Below are 16,554 nucleotides of genomic sequence, written 5' to 3' on the forward strand. Positions count from 1 at the left end.
ACAGACTGGGTGCCACTGTGTCTGCCTCAGTGCAGAACACCACACACACACACACACACACACACACACACACACAGACTGGGTGCCACTGTGTCCGCCTCAGTGCAGAACACCACACACACACACACACACACACACACACAGACTGGGTGCCACTGTGTCCGCCTCAGTGCAGAACACCACACACACACACACACACACACAGACTGGGTGCCACTGTGTCTGCCTCAGTGCAGAATACCACACACACACACACGCACACACACACACAGACTGGGTGCCACTGTGTCCGCCTCAGTGCAGAACACCACACACACACACACACACACACACACACACACACAGACTGGGTGCCACTGTGTCCGCCTCAGTGCAGAACACCACACACACACACACACACACACACACACACACACGCACACACAGACTGGGTGCCACTGTGTCCGCCTCAGTGCAGAACACCACACACACACACACACACACAGACAGACTGGGTGCCACTGTGTCTGCCTCAGTGCAGAACACCACACACACACACACACACACACAGACTGGGTGCCACTGTGTCTGCCTCAGTGCAGAACACCACACACACACACACACACACACACGCAGAGTGGGTGCCACTGTGTCCGCCTCAGTGCAGAACACCACACACACACACACACACACACACACACACACACACACAGACTGGGTGCCACTGTGTCTGCCTCAGTGCAGAACACCACACACACACACACACACACACACACAGACTGGGTGCCACTGTGTCTGCCTCAGTGCAGAACACCACACACACACACAGACTGGGTGCCACTGTGTCCGCCTCAGTGCAGAACACCCCCCCCCACACACACACACACAGACAGACTGGGTGCCACTGTGTCCGCCTCAGTGCAGAACACCACACACACACACACACACACAGACTGGGTGCCACTGTGTCCGCCTCAGTGCAGAACACCACAGACACACACACACACACACACACAGAGACTGGGTGCCACTGTGTCCTCCTCAGTGCAGAACACCACACACATACACACACACAGATTGGGTGCCGCTGTGTCCGCCTCAATGCAGAACACCACACACACACACACACACACACACACACACACACACACACACACACACAGACTGGGTGCCACTATGTCCGCCTCAGTGCAGAACAACACCACACACACACATTCTCTCTTTCTCTCTCTCTCTCTCTCTCTCTCTCTCTCTCTCTCTCTCTCTCTCCTGCCCCGTCCTTCCCCGAGCCCTGTGGCACAGGTGCCCTCTGCTGGCCGCACAGGCCCTTGCAGCTCTGGCCCGGCTCCCTCTGAAGCTCCGCCCCCACCCCTGTTGTGAGAAGGCCCCAGTGAGCCCTGCCCTGTGTGCTCAGTGAGGCCTCGTCCTGCAGGTGATCCAGAGGATCTTCTACACAGTGAACAGGTCCTGGACGGGCAGGATCACCTGCACAGAACTGCGGAGGAGCACCTTCCTGCAGGTGAGGGCCCTGGGCTGGGGGTGCGCGCGCGCACACACACACACATGCACACACACACACATACATGCACGTGAGGGATTTGGGGCACCTTCCTGCAGGTGAGGGCTGCGGGGCTGGGGGTGCGCGCACACACACACACACACACACACACACACACGCACGTATGCACACACACACACACGCACGCACACACACACATACACACATACATGCACGTGCGGGATTTGGGGCACCTTCCTGCAGGTGAGGGCTGCGGGGCTGGGGGTGCACACACACACACACACGCGCGCGCACACACACACACATACATGAACGTGTGGGATTTGGGGTACCTTCCTGCAGGTGAGGGCCACGGGGCTGGGGGAGCACACACACAGACACACACAGACACACACGCACATACATGCACATGCAGGGTTCGGGGCACCTTCCTGCGGGTGAGGGCCGCGGGGCTGGGGGAGCACACACACACACACACACGTGCACACACATACACACATCCCTGAGTCCCCCACACACTCATGCATTTCTGTGTCCATGCGTACAAACACTTCCCTGTGTCCTGCACAGGGAGACATTCAGACATACACACACAGACACATCCCGTGTCCCCCCCCCCACACAGACACACGCATCCCCGTGTCCCCCACACAAGCATCCCTGTGCCCCCCCCACACACTCACATATTCGTGTCCACCCCTGTACTCACGCATCCCCACACCTGCGTTGCTGGCTGCCCGGTGCTCTGGGGAGCTGTCACCGCTGTCCCGCACACACGTGTCCGTCCCGTGTGGCCAGAACGTGGCGCTGCTGGAGGAGGAGCCGGACATCAACCAGCTGACGGAGTTCTTCTCCTACGAGCACTTCTACGTCATCTACTGCAAGTTCTGGGAGCTGGACACTGACCACGACCTGCTCATCGACGCCGAAGACCTCGCCCGGCACAACGACCACGGTACCGCCTGGCACGGGGCCCACGGGGGCGGGGCCGGGAGAGACACCAGTGCATGGCCACGGGTCAGTCTGGGAGGGGGTGTGAGTGTGTGGCCGAGGGTCAGTCTGGGAGGGGTGTGAGTGTGTGTCTGAGGGTCAGTCTGGGAGAGGGTGTGAGTGTGTGTCTGAGGGTCAGTCTGGGAGGGGGTGTGAGTGTGTGTCTGAGGGTCAGTCTGGGAGAGGGTGTGAGTGTGTGTCCGAGGGTCAGTCTGGGAGAGGGTGTGAGTGTGTGTCCATGGGTAAGTCTAAGAGGGGTGTGAGTGTGTGTCCGAGGGTCAGTCTGGGAGAGGGTGTGAGTGTGTGTCCACTGGTCAGTCTGAGAGGGGTGTGAGTGTGTGTCTGAGGGTCAGTCTGGGAGAGGGTGTGAGTGTGTGTCCATGGGTCAGTCTGGGAGGGGGTGTGAGTGTGTGTCTGAGGGTCACTCTGGGAGAGGGTGTGAGTGTGTGTCCATGGGTAAGTCTGAGAGGGGTGTGAGTGTGTGTCCACGGGTCAGTCTGGGAGAGGGTGTGAGTGTGTTTCCACGGGTCAGTCTGGGAGGGGGTGTGAGTGTGTGTCTGAGTGTCAGTCTGGGAGGGGTGTGAGTGTGTGTCCACGGGTCAGTCTGGGAGAGGGTTGTGAGTGTGTTTCCACGGGTCAGTCTGGGAGGGGTGTGAGTGTGTGTCTGAGGGTCAGTCTGGGAGAGGGTGTGAGTGTGTGTCTGAGGGTCAGTCTGGGAGGGGGTGTGAGTGTGTGTCTGAGGGTCAGTCTGGGAGGGGTGTGAGTGTGTGTCCACGGGTCAGTCTGGGAGAGGGTGTGAGTGTGTGTCCATGGGTAAGTCTGAGAGGGGTGTGAGTGTGTGTCCGAGGGTCAGTCTGGGAGAGGGTGTCAGTGTGTGTCCACGGGTCAGTCTGGGAGGGGGTGTGAGTGTGTGTCCATGGGTAAGTCTGAGAGGGGTGTGAGTGTGTGTCTGAGGGTCAGTCTGGGAGAGGGTGTGAGTGTGTGTCCATGGGTCAGTCTGGGAGGGGGTGTGAGTGTGTGTCTGAGGGTCAGTCTGGGAGAGGGTGTGAGTGTGTTTCCACGGGTCAGTCTGGGAGGGGGTGTGAGTGTGTGTCTGAGTGTCAGTCTGGGAGGGGTGTGAGTGTGTGTCCGAGGGTCAGTCTGGGAGAGGGTTGTGAGTGTGTTTCCACGGGTCAGTCTGGGAGGGGTGTGAGTGTGTGTCCGAGGGTCAGTCTGGGAGAGGGTTGTGAGTGTGTTTCCACGGGTCAGTCTGGGAGGGGTGTGAGTGCTGTGCTGGCGTGTGTGCCCTGGCCTCCTGTGTGTGTGGAGTCCGTGCGCCCTGGCCTCCTGCCCTGCATTCTGTGCCCTCCCTGCCCCCCCCAGCTTCCCGCCCGTCTCTGGGAGACCTTTGGCTGTGGGACACACGCAGGCCAGGAGGCACGTGCCGCACTCGGGATGCACAGTCCTCAGTGAGCCCGGCCCCGCAGTCTCTCCTCAGTGAGCCCGGCCCCGCAGTGTCTCCTCAGTGAGCCCGGCCCCGCAGTGTCTCCTCAGTGAGGCCCGGCCCCGCAGTGTCTCCTCAGTGAGCCCGGCCCCGCAGTGTCTCCTCAGTGAGGCCCGGCCCCGCAGTCTCTCCTCAGTGAGCCCGGCCCCGCAGTCTCTCCTCAGTGAGCCCGGCCCCGCAGTCTCTCCTCAGTGAGCCCGGCCCCGCAGTCTCTCCTCAGTGAGCCCGGCCCCGCAGTGTCTCCTCAGTGAGGCCCGGCCCCGCAGTGTCTCCTCAGTGAGCCCCGGCCCCGCAGTGTCTCCTCAGTGAGCCCCGGCCCCGCAGTCTCTCCTCAGTGAGCCCGGCCCCGCAGTGTCTCCTCAGTGAGCCCGGCCCCGCAGTCTCTCCTCAGTGAGCCCGGCCCCGCAGTGTCTCCTCAGTGAGGCCCGGCCCCGCAGTGTCTCCTCAGTGAGCCCCGCAGTGTCTCCTCAGTGAGCCCGGCCCCGCAGTCTCTCCTCAGTGAGCCCCGGCCCCGCAGTCTCTCCTCAGTGAGCCCGGCCCCGCAGTCTCTCCTCAGTGAGCCCGGCCCCGCAGTCTCTCCTCAGTGAGCCCCGGCCCCGCAGTGTCTCCTCAGTGAGCCCGGCCCCGCAGTGTCTCCTCAGTGAGCCCCGGCCCCGCAGTGTCTCCTCAGTGAGCCCCGCAGTGTCTCCTCAGTGAGCCCGGCCCCGCAGTCTCTCCTCAGTGAGCCCCGGCCCCGCAGTCTCTCCTCAGTGAGCCCGGCCCCGCAGTGTCTCCTCAGTGACTCCGGCCCCGAAGTGTCTCCTCAGTGAGCCCGGCCCCGCAGTCTCTCCTCAGTGAGCCCGGCCCCGCAGTCTCTCCTCAGTGAGCCCGGCCCCGCAGTCTCTCCTCAGTGAGCCCGGCCCCGCAGTCTCTCCTCAGTGAGCCCGGCCCCGCAGTCTCTCCTCAGTGAGCCCGGCCCCGCAGTGTCTCCTCAGTGAGCCCGGCCCCGCAGTGTCTCCTCAGTGAGCCCGGCCCCGCAGTGTCTCCTCAGTGAGCCCGGCCCCGCAGTCTCTCCTCAGTGAGCCCGGCCCCGCAGTCTCTCCTCAGTGAGCCCGGCCCCGCAGTCTCTCCTCAGTGAGCCCGGCCCCGCAGTCTCTCCTCAGTGAGCCCGGCCCCGCAGTCTCTCCTCAGTGAGCCCGGCCCCGCAGTCTCTCCTCAGTGAGCCCGGCCCCGCAGTCTCTCCTCAGTGAGCCCGGCCCCGCAGTCTCTCCTCAGTGAGCCCGGCCCCGCAGTGTCTCCTCAGTGACTCCGGCCCCGAAGTGTCTCCTCAGTGAGCCCGGCCCCGCAGTCTCTCCTCAGTGAGCCCGGCCCCGCAGTCTCTCCTCAGTGAGCCCGGCCCCGCAGTCTGTCCCCCTGAGCGGCCCCCAGCTGCTCCGCGTGCGTCCTCAGCATCCTCACGGGTCGCCGACTCTCTCCTTGCAGCCATCTCCACCCGGATGATCGAGAGGATCTTCTCAGGGGCCGTGACACGGTACGTCTCAGCTCATTCCCGTGTGCACAGGGCCGGAGTCCCTCCCCGGCCTCGCCTGCTTGGTCGTGCCGCGCAGTGTCACTGCAGGCCCTGTGAGAGGACACGCTTGCTCCCTCGTGGGTGCCTGCGTCTGGCCAGGTTGTGGCCGTGTGTCCAGGGCCCCTTGCGCCGCTGCACCTGAGGTCTGGCCCGGACGCCACAGGCCTGCCCTGAGCCCTGTGCTCTCACAGGGCCCTCCAGGGGCTTCTTTCTTTTTTCCTTCTTGGGTCCCATGGGTGATGCCCAGGGGTTCCTGCTGGCTCTGCACTCAGGAATGACCCCTGGTGGTGCTCAGGGCACCCTGTGGGGTGGGGGGTCCCGTCCTGTCCAGCAGGGAGGACCCTTCGTGGGGCTGAGGAGGGGACGCAGCCGCATGAGCAGACGCAGAGCCAGGAGGGGAGAGAGTTTGTTCTCTGGCAGTTCCAGTCCCTCTGCTGGGGGCAGGTGGTGTAGTGCCTGCTCGGGCCCAGGGACAGCAGCACAATGCAGGGGGACCCCAGGGACAGCAGCACAATGCAGGGGGACCCCAGGGACAGCAGCACAATGCAGGGGGAGGTGGTGTAGTGCCTGCTCGGGCCCAGGGACAGCAATGCCGGCCAGGCACGGGCGATGGCTCCTGACAGGCAGATGGCGAGATGATAGCCTCAGGAGGTCAGCAGTGGCGACCTTGTGCAGGAGTCCCGAGTAGGCCTCCGCCTGACCAGAAGATAAGCCGGGCTTGTAAAATGGCTCCCCACACTATGGGCTGCTGGGAATCGAACCCGGTCGGCCGCGTGCCAGGCAGACGCCCTCCCCGCCGGGCTGTCGCTCCAGCCCCGGCCCCGGCTTCTTGAGGCAGCCTCCTGCTAGGTGGGCAGGACAGCCCCTGGTGCCTGACCTGGTCTCCTGTCCCTCCCGGCCTGGCGCCAGGGGTAAGAAGGTGCAGAAGGAAGGGAAGATCAGCTACGCCGACTTTGTCTGGTTCCTGATCTCTGAAGAGGACAAGAAGACCCCCACCAGGTAGGTGTGGGCGCAGCGGGGTCCAGCCTGCCGTGCCCACAGCCCGGCCCCGAGCTTGCCCCGGGCCCGCCCGGCCACTGGGCCCACCCTGGGCAGAGTTCCTTCAGCCAGGCTCCGCCCAGCCAGCCTCTAGCCTGGGCGGCCCCCTCCCCGCTGGGCGCAGACTGTGCCCGGTCTGTCCACGGTGGCCTGTCCACGGAGCGGTCTGTCCGGAGGGGTGTGGGGTGCCCATGCATGGTCCCGAGGGTCAGTCCGCAGAGTCTGTCCACGGAGCGGTCTGTCCGGAGGGGTGTGGGGTGCCCATGCATGGTCCCGAGGGTCAGTCCGCAGAGTCTGTGAATGATGCCACTGTCCATGGCGGGTCTACCCCCGGAGGTCAGTCATGGAGGGTCCGTCCATGGGGGGCCTGTCCATGGGGGACTGTCCACAGAGGGGTGGGGCATGTGTCCAGGCTCATACCTGCACGAAGGCCCACCCTGAGCACTGTGACTGCAGCATCGAGTACTGGTTCCGCTGCATGGACTTGGACGGGGACGGAGCCCTGTCCATGTTTGAGCTGGAGCACTTCTACGAGGAGCAGTGCCGCAGGCTGGACAGCATGGCCATCGAGGCCCTGCCCTTTGAGGACTGCCTCTGCCAGATGCTGGACCTGGTGAAGCCGCAGACTGAAGGTAGCACCCCCCCCACAAAGCACAGCTGTGGCGGCAAGGGGTGGGGGTGGTCTTGTTAGGGGCTCCTGTGAGCTGTAACAGGCACCGTCTGAGGGGACATTGGAGTGACACGTGATGGTCTGTGTGAGGATGTCCCTGTGGGCTGTGACGAGCACTGTCTGAGGGGACATTGGAGTGACACGAGATGCCCCTGTGCATTGTGACGAGTACTATCTGAGGGGACAGTGTGACACATGATGATCCTTGTTAGGACACTCCTGTGACAAGCATTGTCTGAGTGGACATTGGCGTGACACACTGGTTGGTGAGAGGATGCCCCTGTGCACTGTAACAAGCACTGCCTCAGGAGACGCTGGTGTGACATGTGGTGATCTGTGTCAGGATGCCCCTGTGGGTGTGACAAGCACCATCTGAAGGAACATTGGAGTGACACGTGATGGTCTGTGTGAGGATGCCCCATGGGTGTGATAAGCAACTTCTGAGGGGGCGTTGGTGTGATGTGGTTGTGTCAGGATACCCCTGTGGGCTACGATGAGTACTGTTGGAAGGGACATTCATGTAACATGTGATGGCTTGTGTCAGGACTCCCTGTGGGATGTGATGAACACCTTCTGAGGGGACATTGGTGTGGCACGTGGAGTGCTGTGTGAGGACGCTCCTGTGGGTGTAACAAGTACCATCTGAAGGGGACATTGGTGTGACACGTGATGGCCTGTGTCAGGACGCCCCTGTGGGGTGTGGGGAGCACCATCCGAGGGGACATTGGTGTGACACGTGAGAGTAGATGTCAGGACGCCCCTGTGGGGTCTCACAAGCACCCTCTGAGGAGACATTGGTGTGGACGGGGCTGGGGGGAGGCTGGTGTGTGTCTGTACGGCTCACGGTCGCTGTGGTGTAAGGGAAGGCCCCCTGAGATGTGGTCGCCGTGGTGAGCTATCTCTGTGTCAGGACACTGTGGTGTCCTGTGAGTGTCTGTGACTCTGTGAGTGTCTGTGGCCTGATGAAGGACCAGACGCTCCTGTAGGCAGTGGGTACGAGGGACTGGGCTCGAAGGACTGTAACTGAGGGATGACCATGGTTGAGGCCACCTCTGAGAGGAACAGTCACCTGGAAATACTTTCCTCCTGGCCTGGTGACCGTGAGCTGGGGTGTCCCCGAGTGGGCGTTGCCTCCTGTGACCCTCCGCCGTGCCTGGTGAGAAGCCTGTCACTGCCCACACGGCTGGGACGTCCCTTTGCTGTGACACCTGAAGTGTCACAGCCTCTCCCAGAGGCTCCTGTGCGGTTGTCAAGCCCGAGTGTCTTCCCTGTGGGAGAGACGGTGACCCCCAGGCCGGGTGTGGCCCTGGCCCTCAGTTCAGGGCAGTCTCTGTGTCGCCCCCGTGCTCCTTGCTCAGAGCAAGTCTGTCCTCAGCCCCCGTCGGGTCTGTCTCATCGCGGGGAGACCACGGTGGGGCCCCGGGACGGGCGGTTTCGTCCTGATCGTCCTTTGCCCAGAGCTCTGTGCTGTGCCAGGCCCGGGCTGTGTGTGGCCACTGGGGCAGAGACCAGAGGGGCTCTCTGAGGCCTGTCCCCCGATGGCTGCACCCCCGGTGCGTGAGGGCAGCCCCCAGAGGGGCCCCGGGCACCTGAGAGAAGAGGAAGGCGTGGGCACGTGTGTGCAGCACAGCTGTGCCTTGGGCCTCTGTGGGCCCCGTTCCGAGCTGCTGGCCCCAGAACTGTCCCTCTGACCTCGGCACAGCCAGCGCAGGCCGTCCCCTCACTGCCGGTCAGTCCCCAGATCCCGAGCCTCGGGTGCCCCCTGCAGCTGTGTCCACACGGGCAGCCCCCCCTTGTCACGTCCTGACAGGAAACCTGCTGTGCCCGGATGTGTGGGTGCTTCCCCACACCTGGCACGGAGCTGCGGTGAGTGCTCCCCCTTCCCACAGGGAAGATCACCCTGCACGACCTGAAGAAGTGCAAGCTCGCCGGCGTCTTCTTTGACACCTTCTTCAACATTGAGAAGTACCTGGACCACGAGCAGAAAGAACAGATCTCCCTGCTCCGGGTGTGTGAGGGCGAGGGCGGGGAGCTCAGGGTGTGTGTGTGTGTGTGTGTGTGTGTGTGTGTGTGTGTCTGTGTGTGTGTCTGTGTGAGGCGAAGTGTGGAGGAGCTCTGGGTGTGTGTCTGTGTGAGGGGAGGTGTGGGAAAGCTCAAGGGGTGTGTGTGTGTGTGTGTGTGTGTGTGTGTGTGTGAGAGAGAGAGAGAGAGAGGAGAGGTATGGTGGAGCTCAGGGTGTGTGGGAGAGGATTGGGACTTAGGTGTGTGTGGGGAGAGTTGTGTGGTACTGTCAGGACCACGTGTGGAGTGGCTGTGTGTGCATGTGGTTGCTGTCTTGTGTGGCTTGTGCCGTACCTGTGTGCGTCTCAGTGTGTCATGGTACAACCCAGAGCATGTGGTGCCATGTGAGCTCCATGAGGGCCCTGCCACGTGTGCCCTGAGGCACATGTGTGCTGGCCGTGTGTCCGTGTGTCCTGGTGCTGGTGGGTCAGGACTGGACGGCCTGACGTGTGGTGGTGGGTGTCCCGTGCAGGACAGCGACAGCGAAGGCCCCGAGCTCTCGGACTGGGAGAAGTACGCTGCCGAGGAGTACGACATCCTGGTGGCGCAGGAGGCTGCGGGAGAGGCCTGGGACGACGGGTGAGTGGGCGGGCGGGCGGGGGCATGGGGCGCGGCCTCCCCTGCCTCGGGAGTGCCCCAGTGCAGGGCTGCCTGTGTGCTGGCCCTCGGCAGCACTGGGGGACACATGGCCGGGCCGTGGGGGGCTCAGGGGCCCCAGTGGGGGTGCTGGGGGCGCCCCACAGCACAGCTCTCAGGCTGCGAGAGAACTGCACTCTCAGGCTGCACGGGACGCCGAGCCCCATCCCGGGGTCCCTGCCACGGGCCTGTGCCTCCACCCCTCGAGCCCACGTCTGCCCGGGTGGACTCTGCGCCCACGTCTGCCCGTGTGGACTCTGCGCCCACATCTGTCCGTGTAGACTCGCGCCCACGTCTGTCCGTGTAGACTCACGCCCACGTCTGTCCGTGTGGACTCTGTGCCCACGTGTGCCCGTGTGGACTCATACCCACGTCTGTCCGTGTGGACTCTGCGCCCACGCCTGTCCGTGTGGACTCGCACCCACATCTGTCTGTGTACACTCTGTGCCCACGTCTGCCTGTGTGGACTCTGTGCCCACGTGTGCCCGTGTGGACTCATACCCACGTCTGTCCGTGTGGACTCTGCGCCCACGCCTGTCCGTGTGGACTCGCACCCACATCTGTCTGTGTACACTCTGTGCCCACGTCTGCCCGTGTGGACTCTGCGCCCACGTCTGTCCGTGTGGTCTCTGTGCCCACGTCTGTCCGTGTAGACTCACGCCCATGTCTGTCCGTGTGGACTCGAACCCACATCTGTCTGTGTACACTCTGTGCCCACGTCTGTCCGTGTGGTCTCTGCGCCCACGTCTGCCCGTGTGCCCGCAGGTACGAGGCGGAGCTGAGCCCCGTGGAGCAGAAGCTGAGCTCGCTGCGCCCGGCGCTGGCCCAGAGGCCCTTCTTCGAGTCCGAGAGCCCGCTGGGTGACGTCGAGCTGTACGAGTACGAGAGCGAGGACGAGGACGAGGCCCTGCCGCCCTCCTGAGCCTGCCGTCTCCTCGCGTGCCGCCCTCCTGAGCCCGCCGTCTCCGCGTGCCGTGACGCAGGCGCTGGCCGTGGGGCTGCTTGTCTGCGGTGCTCGGTGTCATTTACTCGGCGTGGAAACTGCCCCCAGTGGCTCAGCAGTGGGTGTGTCCCACCCATCGGGGGCGCTCGGACCCCAGGCCGGGCCTGGCGGGAGAGACAGTGGCCTCTGGGCGCCCGAAGGTGAGGGCCTTGGGCCCATGCCCAGCCACTGTGCCCCCCCTGTTGCGGCCCAGCACTGCCGGGTCCATGCTCGGGGGTAGCTGAGGCCTCGTGGCCCCGGGAGCACCCCCGCCACCTGCACCCAGCGATGGCGCGGGGCCCGAGGCGCGGGGGCCGTCCCAGCACTCTGGCCCCGTCCCAGGGATGTACAGGATTTGTAAAGCTCACTTCCTCTTGCCGTGCAGAGCTGTTCAAAGATGTTTTATGAGACGTTTGTACTTTCAAATAAAGAATGGTTTTCAGTACTGGCCCTTCCGTCCACTCGGCACCCCGCCCCCACGCAGCAGCTGGCCCGGACACTGGGTGGACACTGGGTGGTCTGCTGGGGCAGGGGAGCAGGTGGGCGGGGCTGCACGCCTGTGCGGTCACAGCGGGCCTGTGACCCCAGCTGCGCCCTTCAGATCTGACGTGTGCTGGGACCCTCCCCCCACCCCGCCCCCTAGCCGTACCCCAGCCCCTAACCCTAACCCTGGCTCAGCTCTGGGTGCTGCTGGGCTCCTGGGTCAGTTCTGTGCTCATCGGGTGGGCAGTCCTGCCCCCTCAGACACAATGGGAAGCCCAGCGTCCACACACCTCCACACGGGTCATCGTCCTGAGTGTCTGCAGGACCTGGGCTGTGGCAGCACCGCCCGGCCCACCCACGGGTGAGGACAGACCCACGGGAGGAGGTCAGGGGTAGGGGTAGGGGTAGGGGTAAGGCTAGGGGTAGGGGTTGGGGTAAGGCTAGGGGTAGGGGTAGGGGTAGGGGTAGGGGTATGGTTAGTGTTAGGGGTAGGGGTAGGGGTATGGTTAGTGTTAGGGGTAGGGGTTGGGGTAAGGCTAGGGGTAGGGGTAGAGGTTGGGGTAAGGCTAGGGGTAGGGGTAGGGGTATGGTTAGTGTTAGGGGTAGGGGTAGGGGTAAGGCTAGGGGTAGGGGTAGAGGTTGGGGTAAGGCTAGGGGTAGGGGTAGAGGTTGGGGTAAGGCTAGGGGTAGGGGTAGAGGTTGGGGTAAGGCTAGGGGTAGGGGTAGGGGTATGGTTAGTGTTAGGGGTAGGGGTTGGGGTAAGGCTAGGGGTAGGGGTAGAGGTTGGGGTAAGGCTAGGGGTAGGGGTAGGGGTATGGTTAGTGTTAGGGGTAGGGGTTGGGGTAAGGCTAGGGGTAGGGGTAGAGGTTGGGGTAAGGCTAGGGGTAGGGGTAGGGGTAGGGGTATGGTTAGTGTTAGGGGTGGGTAGGAGTAGGAGGTAGGATTAGGTTTAGGATTAGGGGCAGAGGTAGGGGTAGGGGTAGCCGGAGGGGGTAGGGTAGGGTAGGGTCAGGGTGGGATCATCACAGATAATTCGGGTTAGATAGTTACAGTGGATTCTGGAGTCAAATGTTCATCTGCCAGTGACCCGGAAGTACAGTGATGCTCCTTCTTAAGTGAGGAATTAATAGATATCAGAATATTCTAGGGAGAGATTCATACCAAAGGCAGTGCAGGGGCGGGGATGGTGACTGCTGGCTGTCTCCAGCTGCAGGCCCCAGGGGCAGCCAGTCAGAGGGTGGGGAGGCAGCACTGCAGCTGCTGAGGTGGGCACGGGTAGCAAAGCACAAGGGCATCTCCGTTACTCTCAGAACCTTTGTCTCCAGAGTTTGCTCCTGGAGCAGGAGTGATGCCGCTTCCTCCTGTTCACCCAGTGGAACCCTCCTGCAAGCAGCCCGTGTCACGGTGCTGTGGAATAACATCACATCTTGGACTTAAGGCCCTTCATTACCAGATCATCCCATTCTGGCAGACTTTCTTGGTCCATGGGAAGGGGGATACTGAGAGTTTTACATGTGCCTACCCCCAGTGGCTGATGTCACAAGGGAGGGGACCCCGTGGACAAGTCACAGGCGACTCTCAGGTGCTCGCCTGGCCACACCCCTCGAGGGGTCTTAGCTTAAGAGTGCTGGTGTGAGCCCCCCATGTGGATCAACCTCGAAGGACCAGCGTCTGAGACGGACATCTCCATTTGGCTGAAACGGCCGTCCACAGAACTGCATGTTAGAGCCCACTCAGATCCTACGGATGCTGTGGGACCAAATCAGTCACTCACCCAGGCATTCCCCACACAAACCAGAGTCTAGAAGACATTCCCATTTCCCGACCTAACTCACAAAACCCCAGAAAACCAGTAGTGCAGAAAAATGGTGCACAAACCCTAGAAAACAGTGCTGACCAACATCAGAGGCCTCAGTGGCACCTAAATTCCTGTGTTTCCTGTAGAGGCCAGTGCCACCTCTGGACCTTCATCAGAGGCTTCGGCCGCAGATCCTCAGGCAGGGAGATCAGTCCCGGGGAACCAAATTCAGCATGAAAGACACACCCAGCAGCACTCCAGGGTTACTCCTGGCTCTGCACTCAGGAATCACTCCTGGCAGTGTGGGGAACCTTCTGTGCCTACATCCCAATAAACGGCGTCACAAGGGAAAGTGCCCCCCTGGACCCCCATGGGGTCCCAGGGGTCGAACCTGGCTCGGCCATGTGCAAGGCAAACCCCCTCCGCACTGTACTGTCTCCTGGAGAAAGTGTGGTCAGGTTGGAGCACTGCCTGGGGCCGTGACCTCGCTTCCCACCACAGCCTCACCGCAGTAACCTGCTCACGGTAACTGAGGCATCTCCACAGTGGAGAGGGACCGCAGGCACATCCCCGCATTACATATGAAAGTATGAAAGCCCACATCCTAAGAGGGGAGATGCGGGTGACACGTGCTCAGCCACGTGGGCACAAGCAGCACATGGGCTCAGGCAGCATAAGCCGCGCTTCCTTTGTTCAAGGTGTCTGTTATAGGGTTTCTTCAACCTGCCCCTACTTGGGGCTTCTTTCCAGGTAAAAGTTCGTTGCTAAGGTTACCAGGGAGGTTGGGAGTGGTGATGACCTTCTTTGGGGAACCCCCTCCGGAGGGGCCATTATCCTCAGGGCCCGCTGATGGTTTCCTCCGGGGGTCTTTTGTCTTTTTGAATCTGCAAGTCTTAAGATTCTCCTTCCCAGCGACTGTTTAATCTAAATTTTCATTGCCAAGGGCCTTTCCCTACCTGCCTACATCACCCAGACCCAGCTCCTTCTCCTGGCTCTCTGCACCTACATCACCCAGACCCAGCTCCTTCTCCTGGCTCTCTGCACCTACATCACCCAGACCCAGCTCCTTCTCCTGGCTCTCTGGACTTTCTCCTCCTCTTGGGTCTCCAGGGTCAGGTAGGGCTCGCGTGCCCACGGCCGGTCCGGGCAGGCTGCTTAGGCCCAGCTAGTGCCCGGTACAGGATACAGGCAGGGCTGGGTGAGGCTCAGGTCAGGCTGGACTTGATGCCAGGCAGCGATAAGGAGGTGGACGCAGGGGGTGCGAGTGGCCGCGGCTGGAGACTAGGAGACTCCTGGTATGGTTGGGAGACCCCGCGACAGGCCCAGAGCACAGGGGTCTCGCCCACGCGCACGCGGCCGGAGACGCCGGAAGGGTCCAGGGGGGTGAGAGTGAGGCGGGGTGTGACCTGGTCATAGCACGGGCAAGGAGAGGCCCAGACGTCTGGGGAGCCACCGGACCCCCCTACTCTATTCTGCAACCACTCCGGGGTTAGGTCTGCTGGGCACTCAGGACTCACTCCCGGCGGTGCTCCGGGACGCTACGGGGCGTTGGGGATCAAACCTGGTTCACCCCTGTGCGAGACAAACGCCCCGCCCGCTGGGGTCTCTGCCCCGCTTTTCCAAACGGTTTCTGAGGAGAAGCTGATGTGCTCTGCTCCTCTGTTCCCACTGCCTTTCGCGCCCGCTGGGGTGGGGTCTGGCTGGCAAGGGCCGAGGGGATAGAGTCTAGATGTCGCCTGGGGGTGTGGCCCCTCGCCCTGGGGGCCTGGGGGTGTGGCCCCTCTGGGAGCCTCCTGGGGGCGTGGCCTCGCCTGTGAGCCTCCCGGGGTGTGGCCACGCGTGCCTCACCTGTGCCCCCTGGGGGCGTGCCCTCACCTGTGAGCCTCCCGGGGTGTGGCCACATATGTCTTACCTGTGCCCCCTGGGGGCGTGCCCTCACCCGTGCCCCTCTGGGGGCGTGGCCTGGCCTGTGAGCCTTCCGGCGCTCCTGCAGGGGAGGAGACTCGGTGGTGCGTGGAGCGGCCGTGACTGGGGGTCTGTGCGCCCAAACTCGTCCGTGTAGTTCGGTTCCGGCTGTTCCTCTGGGAGGGTCGCAGACTCGGTGAGCCCCGGCCAGGTTTCCCTCAGTGCCGGCTGTTGTCTCCCGTCTCACCTCAGCGCCCTTCGCTGCCGACTTTTCCCGCAGACGCAGCGCGGGGGCGTTTGGCGTTTCCCTCACGTGCCGGCCCGGAGAGGGGCGCTGCTTTGGCCAGGCAGGCGGGTGTTTGTTTGGGTTGGCCTTTTATTTTCCTCGCCGGGGCCAGGCGAATCTTCCTCACCGAGGCCAGGCGAGATTTTCCTCACCGAGGCCAGGCGAATTTTCCTCACCGAGGCCAGGCAAATTTTCCTCACCGAGGCCAGGTGAGATTTTCCTCACCGAGGCCAGGCAAATTTTCCTCACCGAGGCCAGGCGAATTTTCCTCACCGAGGCCAGGCAAATTTTCCTCACCGAGGCCAGGCGAGATTTTCCTCACCGAGGCCAGGCAAATTTTCCTCACCGAGGCCAGGCGAAATTTTCCTCACCGAGGCAAGGCGAATTTTCCTCAGCGAGCCAAGGCGAATTTTCCTCACCGAGGCAAGGCGAATTTTCCTCAGCGAGCCAAGGCGAATTTTCCTCACCGAGGCAAGGCGAATTTTCCTCAGCGAGCCAAGGCGAATTTTCCTCACCTAGGCAAAGTAAATTTCCCTCACTGAGGCCATGTAGCATTTTCTGAGAAAGATTTAGAGAGATGTGAGCGGGGAGGGAGGGAGAGAGAGGCAGGAAATCTCGGTGCTCAGGGGAGAGCCTGCACGTGTGCAGATTTGCCCTTTGGAGGCTGCGGGTCTAGCCTTGGCACAACGTGTGGCACCACTGGGAAGGCCCCCACCGTGCGTGGGTGTGGGTGCGACCCTATTTGGATAAGTTTGTGTGTGTGGCGATTGTTTGTCTGACACTTGGTGTCCGAGTTTTTAGGGCCGCTGCAGGTGACGTTGTCTGACTGGACGGAAGGTGTGGTGCTTGGTGGGGACAGTGGCCTGATGCTACTCAGGTCTTGTGATACTTGGAGATGCAGCGCTGATCCCGTCTGACTGCTGGGCAGGGCACTGAACCTCAGGGGTTGGAAACAGATTTCTCTCTGTCAAGCATCTTTCCCCGTTTCAGCGCTGGCCAGTGATGCCTGGCTGTGTTCACCATTGCTGGGAACTGTCCCCTGCCTTCTAATTTTTTTTAAATTAAACTGTTATTTATATTTTTAAATTATTTATTTATTTTTAAAAATTGACTCAGTGAGATACAGATACAGAGTTGTTAATGATTGGATTTCAGTCATGAAATCCTAATGTTCC

At 62.2% G+C, this 16,554-nt stretch overlaps 1 protein-coding gene across 2 annotated transcripts in view; it reads left to right on the forward strand.

Annotated features, from left to right (window-relative positions):
• The window catches only part of PPP2R3B (protein phosphatase 2 regulatory subunit B''beta), a 34,096-nt gene extending 22,744 nt beyond the window's left edge, over positions 1-11,352 (forward strand). For both annotated transcript variants that reach the window (XM_055123628.1, XM_055123629.1), the window contains 8 exons: positions 1,412-1,498; positions 2,297-2,453; positions 5,433-5,481; positions 6,430-6,519; positions 7,015-7,190; positions 9,118-9,236; positions 9,762-9,868; positions 10,691-11,352. In XM_055123628.1, coding sequence (XP_054979603.1) covers positions 1,412-1,498; positions 2,297-2,453; positions 5,433-5,481; positions 6,430-6,519; positions 7,015-7,190; positions 9,118-9,236; positions 9,762-9,868; positions 10,691-10,847 — 942 coding nt within the window. In that variant the 3' untranslated portion in view covers positions 10,848-11,352. The remainder of the gene's footprint in view (positions 1-1,411; positions 1,499-2,296; positions 2,454-5,432; positions 5,482-6,429; positions 6,520-7,014; positions 7,191-9,117; positions 9,237-9,761; positions 9,869-10,690) is intronic.
• The last annotated feature ends 5,202 nt before the right edge of the window (positions 11,353-16,554 follow it).

This window comes from Sorex araneus (assembly GCF_027595985.1).
Source record: "Sorex araneus isolate mSorAra2 chromosome X unlocalized genomic scaffold, mSorAra2.pri SUPER_X_unloc_6, whole genome shotgun sequence".
NCBI classification, from domain to species: Eukaryota; Metazoa; Chordata; class Mammalia; order Eulipotyphla; family Soricidae; genus Sorex; species Sorex araneus.